General features: G+C 46.4%; 1 protein-coding gene across 6 annotated transcripts in view; it reads right to left on the bottom strand.

The window, feature by feature from the left end:
* TNK2 (tyrosine kinase non receptor 2) overlaps window positions 1-19,715 on the bottom strand; it is a 151,944-nt gene that overhangs the window by 12,201 nt on the left and 120,028 nt on the right. For 4 of the 6 annotated variants that reach the window (XM_029615719.1, XM_029615718.1, XM_029615720.1 and 1 more), the window contains 3 exons: window positions 11,658-11,852; window positions 7,754-7,845; window positions 7,235-7,279 (listed from right to left, as the gene is read on the bottom strand). In XM_029615719.1, the coding sequence (XP_029471579.1) occupies window positions 7,235-7,279; window positions 7,754-7,845; window positions 11,658-11,852 (332 nt within the window). The remainder of the gene's footprint in view (window positions 1-7,234; window positions 7,280-7,753; window positions 7,846-11,657; window positions 11,853-19,715) is intronic. The other 2 variants (XM_029615721.1, XM_029615717.1) reach the window with 1 other exon arrangement.

The raw sequence follows: 19,715 nt of genomic DNA on the forward strand, positions 1-19,715 counted from the left end.
AAAGTGGGGCCCTGGACTTCTACTATCTAGGCAACAAATGCTGCTGAAATGCCACATCAAATCCAATTTTGTTGATGTTAAAGGCAGTTCTTACTCAAGCCAGGGTTAGGAAGCTAAAAATACAGCCCATAATCCTGTCCTGATGACCCTACAAGCCAGAAAATGTTTTCAAGATATCCACAATGAATATGCAAGAGTTAGATTTGTGTACAGGATCTCTCATTCATATTCATTGTAGATATCCTGAAAACACAACCAGCAGTGGAGTCACCAGGATAATGTTTGGGAAGCCCTTATTTAAAAGGTATTGCTATTCCAGCACCACCCCAATGGGTGGCTTAAGCATAGCACCACTATTGCACCTTCAGGCAAGTAAATGCAGAGTCAAGAGCCAAGATGCTAAGAATGAGGGTGGTGGACTACCCTTTGGCTACCAGAAGGCAAGTTTGCAAACCTTGGAAATGGAGAATGGTGGAGTATAAGCAGAGGAACATGCACGATATGTAAGGGAGGGGGAGAAGATTAGTATAGACTGAGATCCAAACACTAAGTAACCTGCATATGTTAGAGGGGTACACTGGTGAAGGATTCAGAATACAGCACCAGCCACCAAAAAAAGTTGCATTTTCATGCACTCTAGCAAATGCAAAAAACCCCATGCAGAGACCTCTATGAATGACACACACACACAAGGGAACTAATTCACCAAGGCTTTTCCCCCTTTTGTCGTCTATGGGAAAGACCTTGATGAATGAGGCTTAAAACATGTATACATTTAACCCTGCACACCACCTATGTTTGTGCCAGGGGGTCCCCTAATCCGTTGCAAAATCAGGATTTCCACAATGAATACGCATGAAATATATTTTTCTAGTCTCGATTATTGCAATGCGCTGTTCATTGGCCTTCCTAAATCTGCACTAAAACCACTCCAATTGCTACAAAATGCCGCGGTCAGAGTACTTACTGGCAAGAAGAAATCTGAACACATCACCCCAGTACTGAGGAGTCTTCACTGGCTACCGATTTTACAAAGGATCAAATACAAAATCTTAACCACTCTACACAACGAAATCTACATAGATGATAACACCGCCCTCGACCACATGATTCAACTGCACAAAACTCCACGCACGACAAGAAACACCAGCAAATTGCTACTAGTCATACCCTCCCCTCCCCTCTGCTAAACTTTCCAACACTAGGAATAGAGCATTTTCGATTGCTGGACCAAAAGAATGGAACTCTTTACCAGTCTACCTAAGTTCGATCAGAGACTCCAAATCTTTCAAAAAAGAACTTAAAACATGGTTATTTAAACATTCACAGACGGAGTTGGTTAATCTAATCCCATCCGATCAGTCTTACTTCCTCTGCAAGTCCAATTGGTAAGTCTTACTCTCTTATACCTATCCTCACACTTCTGACATATGCCAAATTGTTACTAGTTGTCTATACACGTTTCAATATGTTCGTTATGAATGCGTTTTATGTATGATGTTGGTTACATTGTAAACCGGAGTGAAGGCACCCTGCTATACTTCGGTATATAAAAGAATCTAAATAAATAAATAAATATTTACAGGTCAATTGTATTTCTCTCTAACTTTATCATTATTTTCATTTTTTTTTTGTTTTTAGGTATTTAATTATGTTTATGCATAGATCTATTTCTTAATCTATGCAATTTTATTTTTCATTATTATTATTTTTACTACTTTGTAAACAGTTTTGGTCAATTACTTAATTGTTAAGAGGTAGAGAAATGTTTTAAATAAATAAAATAAATATTTGCACACAGTGCACCGTGTGGATGACAAAATTGCTAACTTGTTACAGGCGTCCTCGTAAATAGCAGGACAAATCAGCCACTCGGGTGGGTGATATCATCCGACGATGCCGAGACAGAAAAGCTCTTTCTGAGTATGTGCGGGCATTTACGATCTGCCACCACCACACGAGTCTCAGTTTTTATAGCAAGCTAGCCTTCAGCTCTATAGGGCAGGAGGGTGGGATTGCCGTGCTGTCTATAGAGATAACGCCTGTTACAAGTAAACAACTTTATTGTCCTGCTTGTCCACGGTGAATGCACAATCAGCCTCATATGTGGGGATTCCCAAGCTGAAGGTGGTATGTAAGTATTTGTTATATTTTTATATCAACAATGTCACATGCAACTCATACTTTGATAGGGGATGGAGGAGAGTTGAAGGAATGGGTTAAACAAGCTTTTGAGAACTGCTTGGCCAAAACTGCTGCCTTGACGTGAAGCATTCTCTAGGTAGTAATCAGCTACAGGGGGCAGCTTTGCAGATTTCCCTCTATGGTGGCAAAGTGGAGATAGGTTAAGGAAGCAGTTGTAGGCCCAAGATGGGCTTTTACTTTGCTTTTAAGTTGGGACCCTGATGGATTAGTAACAATAAGAAATGCAATCAGAAATCCATACATAATAGCTCAAACCCCTTGATTGTCTGGGTTGATGAACAGTTAAGATTATTTTCTCTCCAAACAGTACAATAAAACTCTTCTGCAGTCCACGGAATGAACAGCCTGTTCGCCTGTACTGGCGTGTGGTCTCAGAAAAAAAACACTGGCAATATAATGGGTTGAGATTCAAGTGAAAGCGATAAGCCACTTTTGGTAGAGGTTTAGGATGAGTTTTCAAAGTTACTCCGTTGTTGAAAATTTGGGTATACGAAGGGCGTTTGTAACACCCTTAACTCTGCAGGCAGAAGTTACAGCTGTCAAAACCAAAACTTAACAAGATAGGAATTTTAGTTCTGCTGTGGCTAAAAGCTCAAAAACACAAACCACAAAGAAGGAAATCCACCAAAAAAAACTAAATGAGTTAACAGTCCTGTCTTGCTAAAAAGATTATTTGTATAGTGTGAATTTATTCAATATATTTAATAACGTATCAGGAAGCCTGACGGTGTGCCCTGTGAAAAACAGCTGCATCATTTGCGATTCCTGAGAACAAAGTTTTTTTGAGTCAGTCTTTTGCAATTAAAATTATAGAATTATATATATGTCGTCTTAATCGTGATCTTGGCTCAACAGCGGCCATTGTTTCGTATCCAAGCTTCGACAGGAGCGCAGCGATCACATAATCAACTCAAAATGCACCATTTAAATCTAGTTCTCTTCATTCATTAAATCAACTAAAATAGAAGAACATTTCAAAGTCGTAGAACACCACTTTTAATTATAAAAAAAACCTGCAAGTACTTATCTTATTGCTAAGTACCATTAATGCAGGACTGAACTCATCTCATCGTGATGTCTCCAAACAGGAACAGCAGGAATAGCCATTGTTCGTTATTTATACAGAAAGCTGAGCTGGACAGACGCAGCATGATGTGAACTTACATGACCAATGGAAACCAATCTCAAAATGACGACATTGTCTACCATCTCAAAGTACCTTGTCGCTGTTTCGTCTAAACGAACCATGCAGTCTGCAGTTCACATCATGGTGCGTCTGTCAAGCCCAACATTCCATATAAATAACGAACAATGGCTATTCCCACTGTTCCTTTTTGGAGACATCACGGTGAGACAAGTTCAGTCCTGCATTAATGGTACTTAGCAATAAGATAAGTACTTGCAGGTTTTTTTTATAATTAAAAGTGGTGTTTTATAACTTTGAAATGTTCTTCTATTTTAGTTGATTTAATGAATGAAGAGAACTAGATTTAAATGGTGCATTTTGAGTTGATTATGTGATCGCGGTGCTCCTGTCGAAGCTTGGATGCGAAACAACGGCCACTATTGAGCCAAGATCTCTATTAAGACAGCTAATATATATTAGTTCTATAATTTGAATTGCAAAAGGAAAAAAAAAAAAAAAGACTCAAAAAATGTTGTTCTCACACGAATCGCAAATGATGGAACCGTCCGGGCAGTCTGTTTGTCACAGGGCACACCATCAAGCTTGCTGATGCATTATTAAATATATTGACAAAGTTCACACTATACAAATAATCTCTTTGCAAGACAGAATTGTTAACCCATTTGTTTTTTTGGGATTTCCTTCTTTGTGGTTTCTGTCATTGTGGGTGGAGATTCCTGTTCTTTTTTGAGAGTTTAGTGTAAAAGCTCAAAATGCAATTTCATGAGCTAAGCAAGAACTATATTTAGATCCCAAGGAGTAGGAGGATCTCTGACTGGAGACTGAAGATGATTTGGCTTTTCATGAATCTGGCAACTGTAGATTGCTGAGAGTATAGGAATTCCTCCTGAATTCTGCTGTATTGCTCCTACAGCACTAAGAGGAACTCTGATTGAATTTTCAACCCCGATTCAGAAAGGCTTAAAGATATTGGAGCCAATAGGGGATAAGACACAAAAGGGGTCCCGATTGACGTGTATGCATAAAGTTGTAAGACCTTATAGTGGAGTATTTCCTGGATTCTAGAATTACTTTACTCACTTCTCTACACAATGCACAGCCGAGACTAGCTGACCTCCAACCTTCAAGCAGTCAAGAGCCAATGACTGAAAGGGTTCCCATTGTACTGAATGATTAGGAATGGGAATAGTTTCAAATGTATTGCCTGTTGGACAGCTAGGTGTTGAAGCCAAGGAAACCAAATTTCACATGTCCAAAAAAGAGACTATCACTATCAACGTCATTAGGTCCTTTTCTCTTTATTTTTTAATCGTCTTGGCTATGAAAGGAATTGGGGGAAATGCATTAAAAAAAAGTCCTTGATTCCATTGGACTGAGAAAAGCATCCATCACTAGACTGTTCCTTGCTGGTCTTTTAGAGCAGTAGATGGGAACTTTGTTGTTGAATGGGGCTGCAAAGAGATCTAGTTACAGAATTCCTCAAAACTGAAACAGTTCTTTGGCTGTATGTTGGACCAACGGTCATTTGTGTGGATGTAGTTGATGACTTAACATGTTGGCAACTTGGTTTTGGTTTCCAGGAAGTCTGATATATTTTTTGAAAAACTGTCTATTTCATATTTGCAGGTTTCTTGACAAAGACTGAAAAGAGCCTGCTCCTCTCTTTTTGAGAGGGTAGGCTGGTAGATTCCTTCATGATCAGAAGGGTAGGAGAGAGAATCATGATGACTGTGATCCCTTCTGAGGGTCCGCCATCAGTACAGGTGGTTCTTCTGAGGTTGTTCTATCCTTGGACAAATGTGAACCTTGAGACTTAAATTCAGGGGTTTCCAACGTTTCCATACCAGGGCTGTACATTTGAGGACCAGGGGGGACAGAGAGAAACACTTGACCCTCCCCTCATTTGCATAGATGTGCCACCACTGCCCCTGAACTTGCCTTCTCCCTCGTCCCTACTATTCTAGCATCCCCAGGACAGTGCAATGAGCGATCTAACAGAACCAACAGCTGTCAATGAGAAGGGATGCACTCGTGGATCTATCTATGCATTCCATTAACTGTGTGTGCGTATGTTTTTTGCCCACCATTGCAAAGAAGAGCTGAAGCTAAGTAAAACTCAATTTCACAAACTTAACAGAAAAACGTTTTTTTTTGGGGTGGTTGGTTTTTTGTTTTTTTTTAGGCTCATGAAAAATGAAAAATTATAGAAATTAACAAAAATACATAAAAACTCCATGAGCAAAAATTTTTGATGAGCATCTAAGAGAGCAAAAATGTGCATGAGCATACAAAAAAAAAAATAGAAGAGACTTCTGCCATAGCATCTGCACAGGAACCCCCCGCACATTCTTGGAAAAATCTTGTTTTCCGAGCTCTGAGAGAAGTTTTCTGGATGATGTCACCCACCTGCATGGCTTGAGTACTGTTTGTCCATGGAGAGTTTTATTTATTTATTTTTATCATCTGGTGGTTTCCTCCCATTCCTTTCAACTTCCAGCTCAAACAGAATCAGGGCACCAAGAATCTTCATTCCCGAGGGTTTCCCCCCCACATTTTACGTCGCCTCCCTCAGTGACATTCCTCAGTCAGGGGGGGCCTCCTGCCAGCAGCTCCTTCCAGAACCCTCCATCCGTGGGCCCTGAATATGGACACTAGGTGTTGCCATTCAACGACGATCAACTCCCTCCCCCTTTCCCAGCCTCCTGTGAGGGCTGCCTCTACAGCACCCCCAATGCGGGCCAACCCAGGAAGTGGAGCACACCTGAGCCATGAATCAAAGCCAGATCCCGCCAAACGGCAATGCACCGGGCTGATCCCGGTGGAGATTTTCTTGCCAAGTTTACAATTCGACATGCACTTGTCTTTTGTTTTATCTTGTTCCCACATCCCTTCTCCTCCTAACTTAGCAAACCCTTTCCAGCTAAGGCAGGCACTGCACCAGGGCAGCTCACTTTGCCAAGGCATCCACACCACTGGAATTAGCATGTCAACAGACGAAGCAGGGGTCAGGCCAGTGAAAGCATCACCTTGGTTCGGGGGTGGGTGGGAGGAGCATGACTAGGATAAAAGATGGGGATTAGAGGAGATGAGGTCTGGGGGTGGGGGGGGGGGGGGAGGGGAGGGGAGAGGAATACCTTATGGATTCAATTAATTCCTCGTGGCTTTAGCGGGCTGAGGCTCTTTTGCTCCAGGACAGGGAAACACGTGTTCCACGGTTACAAATGGTAAACCGCTGGGGTTTCAGGGGTGGGTGAAAACAAATGTTTTGGGGGGATGGGCGGGGGGCAAGGACTGTCTGCAGTGCCAACCCCTCCCCACTCCTTGGTTTCTCCTCTTTCATAATATCAGCCAAGCCTTGTCGAACTGAAAACCTTAACTAACAGGTGCCTTCCCCTCCTTTTTGCTCCGCTATTCGTGGGCAAGGTCTTTCATGGTGGCTGTTCTGCAGGTCACACTTCCGAGGTCACATCCGACAGCGGCTTTCCCCAGCTTCCTGTCCGACAAACACTTGACCATGTGACCCCACCCCCAATGGAGATGGCACATCCCACTACGGTGTCAGCCTGCGAAGTCTGCCCAGCCCTGACTCAGCCGGACAGGAAGTGAAGGCTCAGACTGCAGGGCATGGGGAGGTCACACAAAAAGTCACTAGGAACTGTCTCTGCTTGCATATTTCCTTCCTTCCAGGATTATCCGTGTCTGCAGCCCACACTGTTTTTGGCTGAAACCCTCCCCCCTACCCTGCCTCCCCCCACCCTTTTGTTTTGTGCTGTAAGTGGCATAACACACGGACCACGGCTGAGAGCAGACCCGTGGTACCTGGAAAGAGAGGCAACTACGAGAGAGAGCAGGGCAAGAGCTGCAAAGACCGCTGAGACTTACTCTGAACGAGGATCACAGGCTGTGGCGGACGAGGAGGGGGCTCCCCTGAAAGAAAAGAGGCCACAAGGCAGAGAGGGAAGGAGGGAGCGAGACAGACGGGAGAGGAAAAGAGATGGGAGGGGGAGCAAATCATGAGAAGGCACATGAGAGAGGGGGGGGGGGGAGAGGAAGGGAGGGGAGAGAGAGAGAACGGGGCGGGGAGGATGAGAGTTGTTAGTGAGCTAACCCAAAATCAAAGCAAGAGGAGTACCGCCATGTAAGCAGTAAAGAAGGGGCTAAGTACGTTATCACATGAATGCATCTGCAGAACGTTTACAAAATCAAAAGGGGAAAGCTGCCGGTCCGGATGGGCTGCAGAGGTGCAGAAGGGGATGTTACAGCCTCATTATCCAAGCACAAAAAAAAACCCAACAGATTTTCTATTAGTCACAGGAGCATGCAGGGGCCGAGACCCGTTACGGGGCAGCCCCCAGGGGGGCAGTCGCTAGCCAAGGAAAGAGCCTACAAGAGCCGTCTTACTTTTCGCTCTCCCTGGGAGCTGAGTAGGTGCGGCTGTAGTCAGGTCCAGCCCTAGAATATCAGGAGGGTCCATGGGATTTCCCAGGTACAACCTGCAAAAAAAAAAAAAAAAAAAACAACCCAAAACTGAACATGCAGACAGCAATATTGTATCAGAGAGGAGAGGAGATCGCATGGTACAGCAGTGAAGCACCAAGGACAGTTGCTTGAGCATAGTTCTGAATTAGCCCTAGGTATGGTGCACAGGTAGGAATCCACCCGCCACCCACCCCGAAACTCTTTCACTGCAGTCCGGACCTAAGCACCAACCAAGCCACAGAAAGAGAGGAGCGGCAGGGAGCTCAGAGCGCACGCTCTCTCTCTCTTCCATCATCTCACAGGATGACCCCCCTCCCCCCATTCCTGATGTGCCCATTCTTACAGTAACCGCCGAGACTCACGAGCAACTTCCAACCACAGACACACACACAAATCAGCCCCCGCCTCTCCTAACGTCCTGGCTGAAATGCTGCAGCTAGCGAGGAAGGGTAACGGAAGTAAACTTCGTTTTTCTGCAGTTCAGTACTGAGCCACCACTGGAGACCTGCTTATCTTGAAGGAGATTATAACAGAGCTCTCACAAAAGCTCCTAGAGACAGCTCGGTTAGGGGAACAGACAGCACCCAAAGGAATGACATTTCGGCTGCAAAAAAAAACAAAACCAAGGAGAGGTACAATATGCTGGGAGGGGAGGGGCTAATTCTTCTAAGCAGGGAACATGAGTGGGATCTGGGGGTGATCATACTTGATGACCTCAAGGTGGCCAAACAGCCGGGCGCATAGGAAGAAGAGTGATCAATAGAGAAAAAGCAGGCACTATTGCTCCTCTCCAAGTCCCTGGTGAGACCTCACTTGGAGTACTGTGCACAGTTCTGGAGACCCCGGCCTTCAAAAGGATATAAACAGGATGGAGTCGCTCCAGAGGGTGGGGCTGCTAACAGGGTCAGTGGTCTTTGTTCTGAAGCATAGGGGGCGATAGACTTAATGATCTAAACATGTGCACCCTGGAGGGAAGGCGAGATAGGGGGGATAGGATAGAGACATTCAAATATCTCCAAGGTCTCCATGCACAGGAGGTGGAAGCCTCTGTCAATGGAAAGGAGACTCTGGAAGGAGTTATGAGATGAAGGTGAAAGGGTGTGAACTCAGCAGTAATTTAAGGAAATCTTTCTTTACAGAGAGGGTGGTGGACGGTGGAACGGCCTCCCTGAAGAGGTGGAGACAGGGGCAGCGTCTGAATTCAAGAAGGCCTGGGAGAAGCAAAGGGAGATCTCTGAGGGAGTGGTAGGGACAGGAGAACTGAGCAGTTCTCTAGTCACAGGGGCTAGGTAACGCCAGATGAGCCTGCATCACGGGGCGCTGGGCCGCAGGGCAGACACCTAGCACCAGCATGAGTTGGGTCTGGTCAGGAAGCTATCTCATCTTAAAGGCAGAGAGAGAGAGAGACGCCAGTGCTTGTTTGAAAAGGACTGGATCTAGGAGCCTTCCCAGCTGCCCGGGGGGGGGGGGGATCCAGGAAAACCTACCTCAATACCTCTTGTTTCACGATGGTTGCACAGCTGTGCCTTCCTGTCTAACTTAAATTAGTTTAAATTTATAAAAGCTACTTATTTTAGAATCAGCATTCAAACCAAAGCAGTATACATCATATAAACAAAGCAGAAAAACACATAAAAAGAAACATCATACCCAAAGAGACAATACTTCAAAATAATATGAACACAACAAATGCATTTATAGTGAAGTCTCCTCAAGCCATTTACATTCCAAGGTCAACTGATGAAGCAAATTATGCAATCCCAGAAGAAACACTGAATTAGATATAAAGGATTTTTCCTGTGCTGGCCCAGCATGCAGAAAGGAGCTACTTAACTTTAGTACTTTCACTTTGTTTCCTCATGATTATCTGGTAATTAAACACTGTAAATGCTTTAATTGCCTATTATGTAATTAGTATGATGTAACTGTTTTATTATTTTATTTTCAATGTGTTCCATGTGCTTTGCTCTCTGAGAGCTGAGTCTAGAGTTGCAGTACCACACCCTCAGCTTGATAACCCAAAGAGCTGAGCACAGAGCTGTGGTACCAGACCCTCAAGGTATTTAAGTCCAGAATGTGAATTGTTCTTATATTGTTTCTAATGGCTTTTTTTTTAGTAATAGATTCAATGTGTTGAACAAAAATATAAAACAGAAAAGGACAAGACAGCCCGGGGAAATGAATTCTAACTTGCTTGAAAGTTTTTAAGGTAAAATGACTTAGCAGGTTAATTGAAAATATCAATCCCAGAAGCAGAGAGATCTCATTTCAGCACACGCTCCCACAGCAGGCCGTCCCCGCCTGGTGCCCCTCTCTCCCTCCCCTCCGCTGCTTTCCATGCTATTCACACTGGGATGTCGCTCTGCAATGCAGCCTTAGCCAAATTTAGCACACTTTTGAGGGGAAAAAAACAAAACCAAATAATATGGTTTTTAGGTTATGCTTCTGTTCAAAGCCTTCCCCCAACATTTGGTTTTGCGAACACAGCAGGTGCAATATTTACATTAACCGCTGCACAAGGAGTATGCTCCCTCGGCTTAGGAGGCACTAGAGTTCTGCTCCCCGGTGTCTCCCGGTAACATGTGCTCTGCCCTGTATACACTGGGGCACACTACGGCTGATCATACCTGGATCATCCCAGGGGACTTCAGGGAACATGCATGACAGACAAGAAGACCTGCCAAGCAACCCCCAAGCCACTGGAAGACACTGAGCCACTCTCGGTGTTTGCTTGGGATTTTTTTTAAACTCTTCAACTCTAAGCATGCTGGGATTTATAGTCTTGGCTTTTTCACGAGTTTCAAACTTCAGACCTCTCGAGGGTGGCAAACAGAATCTGGATTTTAGGAGATCCACAATCATCGCACGTTAAAATTTATCTGCAAGCCAGAGCTGTAGTTTAGGCTTCATTTACATATTTCGGTCGGCCGGAAAAGCAAACCTGTTTTGCGTCCCTGGCAGAAAAGGAGTTTGAAACCGGAAAAACTGGACGACAAGTGGAGCGAGAAAAGCCAATGTGGAGCCATCAGCGGGCAGCTCTGCTCAGGCTGAGAGAGTTCGCTCGCTGGAAAATGTGACAGGCTCTGGTGTCCTTAAAAGGGAGCCGCTACAAAATAAGGAGTTACACATCTTCCCGCTGCTGCCCTGTAATAAACAATACATTTGGCTTACTAAGTGTTCAGTCAAGCTTTAAAACGTAAAGGCTCCAAAGAATCCCATAAGGAGAGAGAGAGAGAGAGAGAGAGAGAGAGAGAGGGGCAATGTTTTGCTAAAGTGCTTGAGACTGACATGGGACACAACGTCTGGCAAAGCAACTTTTTATTATTATTATTTAACTGTCAAGTCTTATAATGCTCCCTTATTCTTCATTATAAGAACATACTATTCACCAACTCCTTTGGCCTCAAGTGGAATCACTTGGATGCAAAAAAAAATAAAATAAAATAAAACCGAGACAGCTAAATAGAGACAAACAAAATGAGAACCAGGCAAAGCGAGAAAGCGTGCCAGAATCAAGAGAAAAGGGAGAAAGTGAGAAAAGAAAACACAGAGCAAGATATTAAAAAAACAAAAATAAGAAACAGAAAAAATGAGCGAACTAGAGGCAAAGGAATAAAGGAAGAGAAAATTAGGGCAAGTGATAAAAAAAAAAGAAAAACTGACAAAAGAAAAAAAAAGAAGAGCGAATGAAAAGGAAAGGAGACCTGAAGACAGAAAATGAAAGAGAGAGCAGGAGACAAGAAGAAGAGAGCTACAGGGAGAGAGAGCAGGAGTGCACGTGGGCAGGTAAAACTGAAAATCACAACAGGTTGGATCTGGTTCTTACTCGTCGATCCTATCCGCGTAGCCCCAGCAGCGTTGGGGATTGGTGTCTCCATGGCCGGTGTGGATGAAGCTGTTTTTGAGCGGGCGGCTGATGTCGTGGGCAGACAGCCCTGCCACGGACGTCACAGTGTTTCTGGGAAACTGCCCCACCTTCAGGGTCCGTTTATCCTGACCCCTCCACCAATAATTTTCAGCCCTAAGAGAACAAGAAGAGCCCTCATTAGCAAGGAAGGAGGAACGCCCAAGAGTCACCCAAGTCTGAGAGCGAGGAGCCAAGGAGAGAATCGGGCAGGCGTAACTGTCTAGCTCTGCTCCTTAAATCCTTGCCTAACCCAGAAAAAGGGACGTCCGTCCATTCCGTGTTTACACAGAGGTACAAATTTCACACCCACAAGGCGGGAAAAGCAGTTCGCCCCGCTCTCCAGGCTCATGTCCGATTTCCAACTGCCCCCCAATCAAACAGGTCCCCCTTCCACATCTGAGCATTACTACAGCTTGGTCCTTTCCCCATCCCAATTATCCCCTTGAAATGCTGGACGCTATGTCCCTTCCTGCCTGCGCTCTAAGTTAAGACTTGCCAATCTCCACTCCTGACCGCTTAGCACTTTTGAAATTCCCCTGTGGCACTCATTTAACAGTCACTGCGTCTTCTCAGCTGCTAAAACGTCCAGGTTGGGATATCACACTTCAGATGTTATATATCTAAGTGTGTAACTGCTAAAATAGACGGGGACTGCCCTTTCACCATTTCATTTCAACCAAGATGTCGTTAAATTTTCTTCCATTCAAGTAACAGTTTTGCTCCATCCTGGCTTCCACCCTTCCCGGCTGCTTTGCTCATCTCGCTTTCCTCCCCCTGGGCCCTGAACGCCCTTCCACGTGGCTCCTCTACGTGACGTCACTTGCCCTCCTCCTCTTTGCTGCCACGCACCCTCCAGGCACGTCATGGTGGCTGAAAATGGACTCCCTGCGCCCCAAAATCGTTTCGGTCTTCAACAGTACTCCGCCTTTCTTTCTGCATGCCAAGCTGCTAAATCAAATTACTATCCCTCGCTTATTTATCCGGCTTCCAGAGACCCTGGTCATTTCTTACACACACACACACAGCATGTGTATATATATATATATATATATATATATATATATATATATATATATATATATATATATATATATATAAAAATAATTTTATTTATTTATTTATTTGTTTGTCTATATTTATTTATGCGTGTATTTATTTCTTTTACTTATTTATGTGTATTTATTTTTATTTATTTCTTTTTTAAATTCCCTCCCCTCTCACTTCTTCCAGAACAAAATCCAGGCTTTTTCATTCCTGCTATCACCTCCTCCATCATTTTTGAGCTTTCACCTATTGTTCAAGGCCAGCATGCTTTGTGGTCCTTCTGGACGACGCACTACCTTTCCTCCTTGCAGATATAAGCCAGCTTCTTTATTTATTCTTATGAAAAACTGTTCTCTCTCTTCCAGTTCCCCCCCCCCCCCACCCAATTTTAAAAGTGGCTTCTATCTGGCCAAAAAAACCCCAAAAAACCTTCCCCTAACTCAGTTAAACCTCTCAGACTAGCATCCCTCCTCTCTCCTCCCCTTTTTCACAAAATTCCTGGAGCGTGTTACTTTTCACCATATTTTTTCATTTTCTTTACTAATTCCTCTGCTCTGGATCTCTTCCAATGTCCTTCATGACCTCACTCAACAGAATCCGTCTTCCTTCACTTTCTCAATGTCCCCACTTGGCCGGTTCTAGTATTCTCGGACCTTTCAGTTTTGACACAGTTCACCATCTCAGTTTCTTGTGTAAACTTTTTCTCTTGGCATCACCGGCTCAGCATTAAATTTGGTTGCCCTCCAGTTGACTGATCCAACTCTCTAGCCCAGTGGGTGAGTCCCATCTATTTCTTCTCATCCTCTGTGTTCTCTTCCGGGCCCCCTATTATTAATGTTTTCCTGGTTAAGCTCATTCCCTCCTCGGACTGTCATCACCGTTTCTTCACTGAGATCACCCACATCTTTCTTTCTTTTCCTCCTTCCCACCTATGGACACCCCTTTCTTGCTTCAGTCTCCTCTGCTGGATGGGCTCCCACTTTCGGTCCCTGAACACATCCAAGACACACACACACGTTCTTCTTGTGCGGCCCTCAAGCATCACGTCCAACTTTTACTTCCAGATGCATCAATCCACCAAGTCTGCAAGGTACCCGAGGGGTACATCCCACCTCATTCTTCCCCTTCATGTCCCACATCTCCACACTTGCCCCTTATTTATTTGCTACACAACATCCACAAATCAAATATCCTCTCTCGTTCAATCCCTAGCACTGCCTCATTAAAACCTTCACATTGATTACTATAACAACTTCACTGCTGGCCTTCCCCCACGACCTCTTCAATGCCTTCAAAATTCTGCCACTGCATCATTTCATTGGTTACCACCCTACTCCCATGTTGCACCTCTCATTGCATCGCTACGTCAGCTCCCAGTTCATCTTCGCACTCTCTTCAAAATACTCATTTTTCACCTTCAAATGTATTCATGGGCCTCATACCAACATCTCTCTCTCGCTACTCACAAAAGGCGGAATATAAATAAAAAATGATTATTATTACTCTCCTATCCGTAAGCTTCTCTCCTCAGAACTGCTACTGTTGGTTACGCCTCTCGTTAAAATGGGGGATCTTCTTCCTCGTCTGCTCTCTCCCTACTTGCCCTCAAGCTTGGAAAGCAATCTCCCTATGCACAATTCAAAACTCATCTCCGCTATCTTCTTTCAAGTGCGACATCAACCTTTAGTTCTGTGTATCCGGTGGACTAACACGGCTATCACATGACTTTATTGAAGAGCGAGCTAAAATCTCATTCAACTAACCTGTGAATTACCTTTGCATCACAGCTTGTTTTTCTAACACTCAGGCCGATAACCTGCCCTTGGATGCGCGTTTTCCCTTACCCCTTATTCAGTAAGGGGCGGAAAACGCGCGTCCAACCTGTGGCACCTAATAGCGCCCTCAACATGCAAATGCATGTTGATGGTCCTATTAGGTATGCCCGAGCGATACACAGAGCGATACACAGGTCGATACTGTAACGTGCGGTTGAAGATTTCCCGTCTGTAACGTGCTGGGAGCGCACAATTCGGACGCGTAAGGCGATCCAGCGATACAGTCTCCAGTTTCACGCGTCCTTAGCGCTTCTTAAAACAGACGCATAACCCTTTCCGCACGCAGCATGTATATGATATGTAAATGAACGAATTAGCTGTATAATGAAGGAATTAGCTATTCCCCTCCGATACTGTGACGCGCGCTCAGATTATCTCCTTTGTAACCCGCTATTTTGCCGCGTCCTTAACCTGTTAGTTTACCACCTACCCTCTACTTGGTGTTAGTGTGGTGTTAGTGGGGTGTTCGAAAATTAAAACGGGAATAAAGTGTAAAAAATGGGGGCGATTTCGGCGCTCAAGGCCCTGTCCGGTCTCCGGTGCAGACCCAGTCCTGTCCCCTCCTCCCGAAGCAAAAAAAAAAAAAAACCGAAAAAGTAGCAAGGCTCGAGCCTGCTACGGTAGTCCCTTCCTCCCTTCTCCTCTCCTCCCGATTTCGGCACTCAAGGCGGCCGGGTGGGCGTGCATTCATCCAGGCAGAGGGAGCCGGCGGCGAAAGCAGCCTCCGGCTCCCTCTGCCTGGATGAATGCACGGCCCCTGCCGGCAGTGAATGAATGCCCGTGCGATTTCGGCGCTCAAGGCATGACGTCACGTCATGTGACTGCCTTGAGCGCCGAAATTGCACGGGCATTCATTCACTCAAGGCGGGGGCCGTGCATTCATCCAGGCAGAGGGAGCCGGAGGCCGCTTTCGCCGCCGGCTCCCTCTGCCTGGATGAATGCACGCCCACCCGGCCGCCTTGAGCACCGAAATCGGGAGGAGAGGAGAAGGGAGAAGGGACTACCGTAAGCAGGCCCGAGCCTTGCTACTTTTTCGGTTTTTGTTTTTTTTTGCTTCGGGAGGAGGGGACAGGACTGGGGCTGCACCGGAGACCGGACGGGGCCAGGGCAGGTGAGCGGGGGCTGGGGGAAAGTTTGCCGAGCATCGGGGAACATAACGTCCACTTCCTGGTACCTGTCATTTCAAATGTCATTTGAAATGACAGATACCAGCGCGGCCGTGAAGCGTTAGGCCCGCGAACCCAGGATACTGTATAGGCGCTCTATACAGTAAAATGGGTTGCGCGGGCCTAACGCTTGCCTAAGGCTTCGCAGCCACGGCATGCATTTGCATGCAATTTGAAGAGAGTATCGAGCGGTAGGTGAAGAGAACTGTGCGTGCGGGGAACGAGGGTGCGCCTGACACTGCCGCACTGTTTCTACCGCGGCCTTAGAGTATCGATCTGACAGAAAGTAAAATGTGCAGCCAAGCCACACATTTTACTTTCAGAAATTAGCGCCTACCCAAAGGTAGGCACTAGTTTCTGCCGGCACCGGGAAAGTGCACAGAAAAGCAGTAAAAACTGCTTTTCTGTGCACCCTCTGACTTAATATCATAGCGGTATTAAGTCGGAGGTCCCGAAGGCTAAAAAAAAAGTAAGAAAAGAAAAAAAAATGTAAATCGGGCCGGCGGCTGTCGCTCTGGGCTAAAAGGAGGCACTAGGGACGCACTAGTGTCCCTAGCGCCTCCTTTTCCCCGTTTCTACTGCACCACCTAATTTGAATACTGAATCGCGCGCCGGGAGAGCGGGCATTTGTCCGCTCTTCCGCGGACTTTACTGAATCGGCCTGAGTGTTTGGTACTTATTGGTGCAAGAGTCATGTTGTAAAAAAAAAAAAAAAAAAAGAATGAATAGAGCCTAAGCTGTGAATGACTCGACTTCATTCAGTGCACTGGGGAGATTATGCAACTACGTCTTATACCCAGTAATGGCAGGAACACCCTACTTTAGGCATGCAGCAATAATGGGGTAGAAACCAGCGGCAGTCTACACCTCTCATCAGTTTATCCTGCTCTGCAAGAAACAGAAAGTCAGGCTAAGCTGAGAGCAAGAAAAAAAAATAATTTATATATATAGATATATATAGATTTTTTTTTTTTTTTAAACAGAAACAGAACTAAGATCTCACGGCTGAGGGGGAAAAAAAAGCAATAAAAAAAATAAAAGGAAGGGAGGTGTGCCTCAGTCAGAAATGACAGCAGGGCCGGAAGCCGAGGAGGAGGGGGAGAGGCGCTGAGGGTGTGGATTATCCTCCAGCTCATATACCTGTCACTCTTGTGTAAGAGGAAGTGTGAGCCATTACAAAGGACCTTACGTTACACTCATTTAACTGAGGTGTGGTGTCAGCAGCGGGGGAAGGGGGGGAGCAGGAAGAGGGAGGGAGAACTAATAAGTTAAGTCACCCAAGTTTATTACTCTGGCAACACAGGTACAAACTGTCCAGCCATGAAGGTTTCTTGAATCTTGAGGGAGGGACGTTATCTAGTACCATTAGCCCAGTGGCTGCTTCCTGGAGCTCTCAGCCACTCACCGTAGCCTGGCGCCCGTCTTTCTGATTAACGTTAGGAGCCACTGCAGGGAATTGTCAGGACCCTGCTCTTGGCTGCAGCCACATGAGGGGCTGCTGCTTACAGCAAGGGTTTTGACTGAGGTGGGATTCTTTCAGGTGATTTCTTTAAATAGGAGATAAACTGAAGGGAGACACGGGCCGCTGATAAAGCTGGCTCCTCTCATCACCTCTGGATGCTGCTCAAGGAGAGCCACAGGCTCCCAGCTCTTTAGAGAGACACCTGGGGAGGGTGGGAGGTTAGCTGCAGGCCGAAGGATACATGACCCCGTCTCACCTCAGAAAGCAGGCATATCCCCCCCCCCCTACCACAGCAAGAAGAAATCAGCACAGCCAGAGTCTGCTGCTGTTGTCGGCCAAGCCTCTGGCAGGACAGGCTGTGTCATGGGAGAGCTGAGCAGCAGGTGCTGGTAACACCCGAGCGGAGGTAACTCTCAGACACCCACCGGGCCCCCTCCCCGTAACAAGGCACCCGACATTTTATTATTTACCAACCCCCTCTGTAAGAATACAGCCATCCAGTGTTCAGAAAGCACCTGAGCACAGGCAAGGGGGGTGGTGTTAAGCGACTCACTCAGGATCACGCAGCGGCAGGCAGAGAAAACGCAACGGCGCGGGGGTTCAGCGACGTGCTACCGATTTCCTATCCCAAGCCCCTCCAGAGCATCGCTGTCCAAGCGTCTGAGCTCTGAGCAGTAAAGCCATCCCTGCCAGACCTTCCTGTACCAGGAGGTCTCGAGAGCATTCCCGAATTCTGAGGGGCCGTCACTCGCAAAAAAAGCAGAATCCATCTGGGGAAAAAAAAAGTCCTTCCCGTGCGGCAAATCCAAGGTAAATCCCTGGGACCTCTAAGAAAAGCCAATGCCATCGTCCACCTGCAAAGAGTCATCCGTTGTTATCTGACAAGGTGAATAGGGCAGGTTTCATGGCTGCGTCTGTGGGTAAACAGCAGTTTACAAGCACGGACTGGCGATCTGAACATTGCTCCCTCTCAGCACATGCACCACCATCAGCATTGAGTCTGGGGAAGGCGCGCTCTGGACGGGCTCGGAAAAACGCGCACAGAAAGCAGCCACCGACGTCTGCAGAGGCTTCTGCACCTGCAACGACTTCCACTGGGGAAATCACAAGCTTGCCGCCTTCTCCAAACACTGCCCCCTTAAATCACCAGCCAAAATAATCTGAAAAATATTTTACCGAGCAGTTTAGAAGCACCGCATTCAGTTTAACCACCTGTCCTGTCTGACTCGTGGCTCATCCCACACCTTCTTTCATCCACGGCTCTGAGCAGACCCCCCCCTCAAATCAAAAACAGGACCAAGTGCTCACGACTGCAACCCTCTGGACTATTTTTTACACTGCTCCCCCATACAAATATCACAGCCAAAGGATTTGGGGGGATTCTCCGCGACCGACAGAGCAGCTGGAACTCTCTTGTGTTGCAAAAATCTCCCATCGGCGTTCATAAAATGGACAAAATACTGCCCGAGGACACAGCACGGACACCCACCCTCCCCAGCCAGCCCCCAGGCTCTCTCAGCCAAGGACAGGCACACGTGCTGAAGGAGGTCCAGCGCTGCCCGGGGCGGCAGGCACGGGCCCAATAACACACACTGTCCAGTGACCTGCTCCGGCCACTCCCGAGATCACCCCCTGCCACCCCCTCTCCCCTCCCCCCCAGGACACACAGACACTGCCCTCCTCAGTGGAGGACTGAATGCATTTCATCTAATATAAACTAAAAAGTATTCAGAGGTCAATCTGCAAAGCCACTTAGTGCCATGAACTGATTCAGAGCAGGGACTACTGGGGGGAGAGGAGAATCAAGGAGCATATCCCCAACATCTGGGATCTTAATGCAGCACAAATGCCCCCCTCAGGGCAGCCCAGATCACAGGGTCACCTACCTTCCCCCCTCTGTACAAATATAGCCTGATGGGCAATTTCATCAATATAAGCAGTAGCTCCAAAAACAAACAAAAACAAAAAAAATCAGCTTATTTTAGCCAAATGAGCCCAGAGAGGATTCTGATAAAATGAGGCACAGGGGAGAGAGCATGGCCACGAGGAGAAAAAAAAATAAGCCAAACTTCATTCTCTAAAGCAGCACCAAGCGATCCTGAATAATTCACCTCAACGCTGTGTTACAGGCATGAACCGGAACAAAACACAACACACACACACAAAAAGATTACCAGGGACTCTCCTCGGACCCTCAGGAGAAAGGGGAGTCTTCCGCTCACCGCTGCAGGAGGAAGAGAAGCTGTCACTGCCCTCACACCTCAGCTTCCCAGCAGGGCTCTGCACCGGGGGAAGAGCCCAGGGAGATCCTGGGGCTGCTGCAGGGGGAGGGACTAGGATGGGGAGAGGGAGGAGAGAGGGAAATATTCCAATCCGGAAACTTGTACAAACTCCTAACCCAAACAAAACTTCAGCTGCCCCCGGGGGTGGGGGGGGAGGACTGGTGATGCAACACGGGTGGAGAGAGAAG

Source organism: Rhinatrema bivittatum, chromosome 9 (assembly GCF_901001135.1).
Source record: "Rhinatrema bivittatum chromosome 9, aRhiBiv1.1, whole genome shotgun sequence".
In the NCBI taxonomy this organism is placed as follows: Eukaryota; Metazoa; Chordata; class Amphibia; order Gymnophiona; family Rhinatrematidae; genus Rhinatrema; species Rhinatrema bivittatum.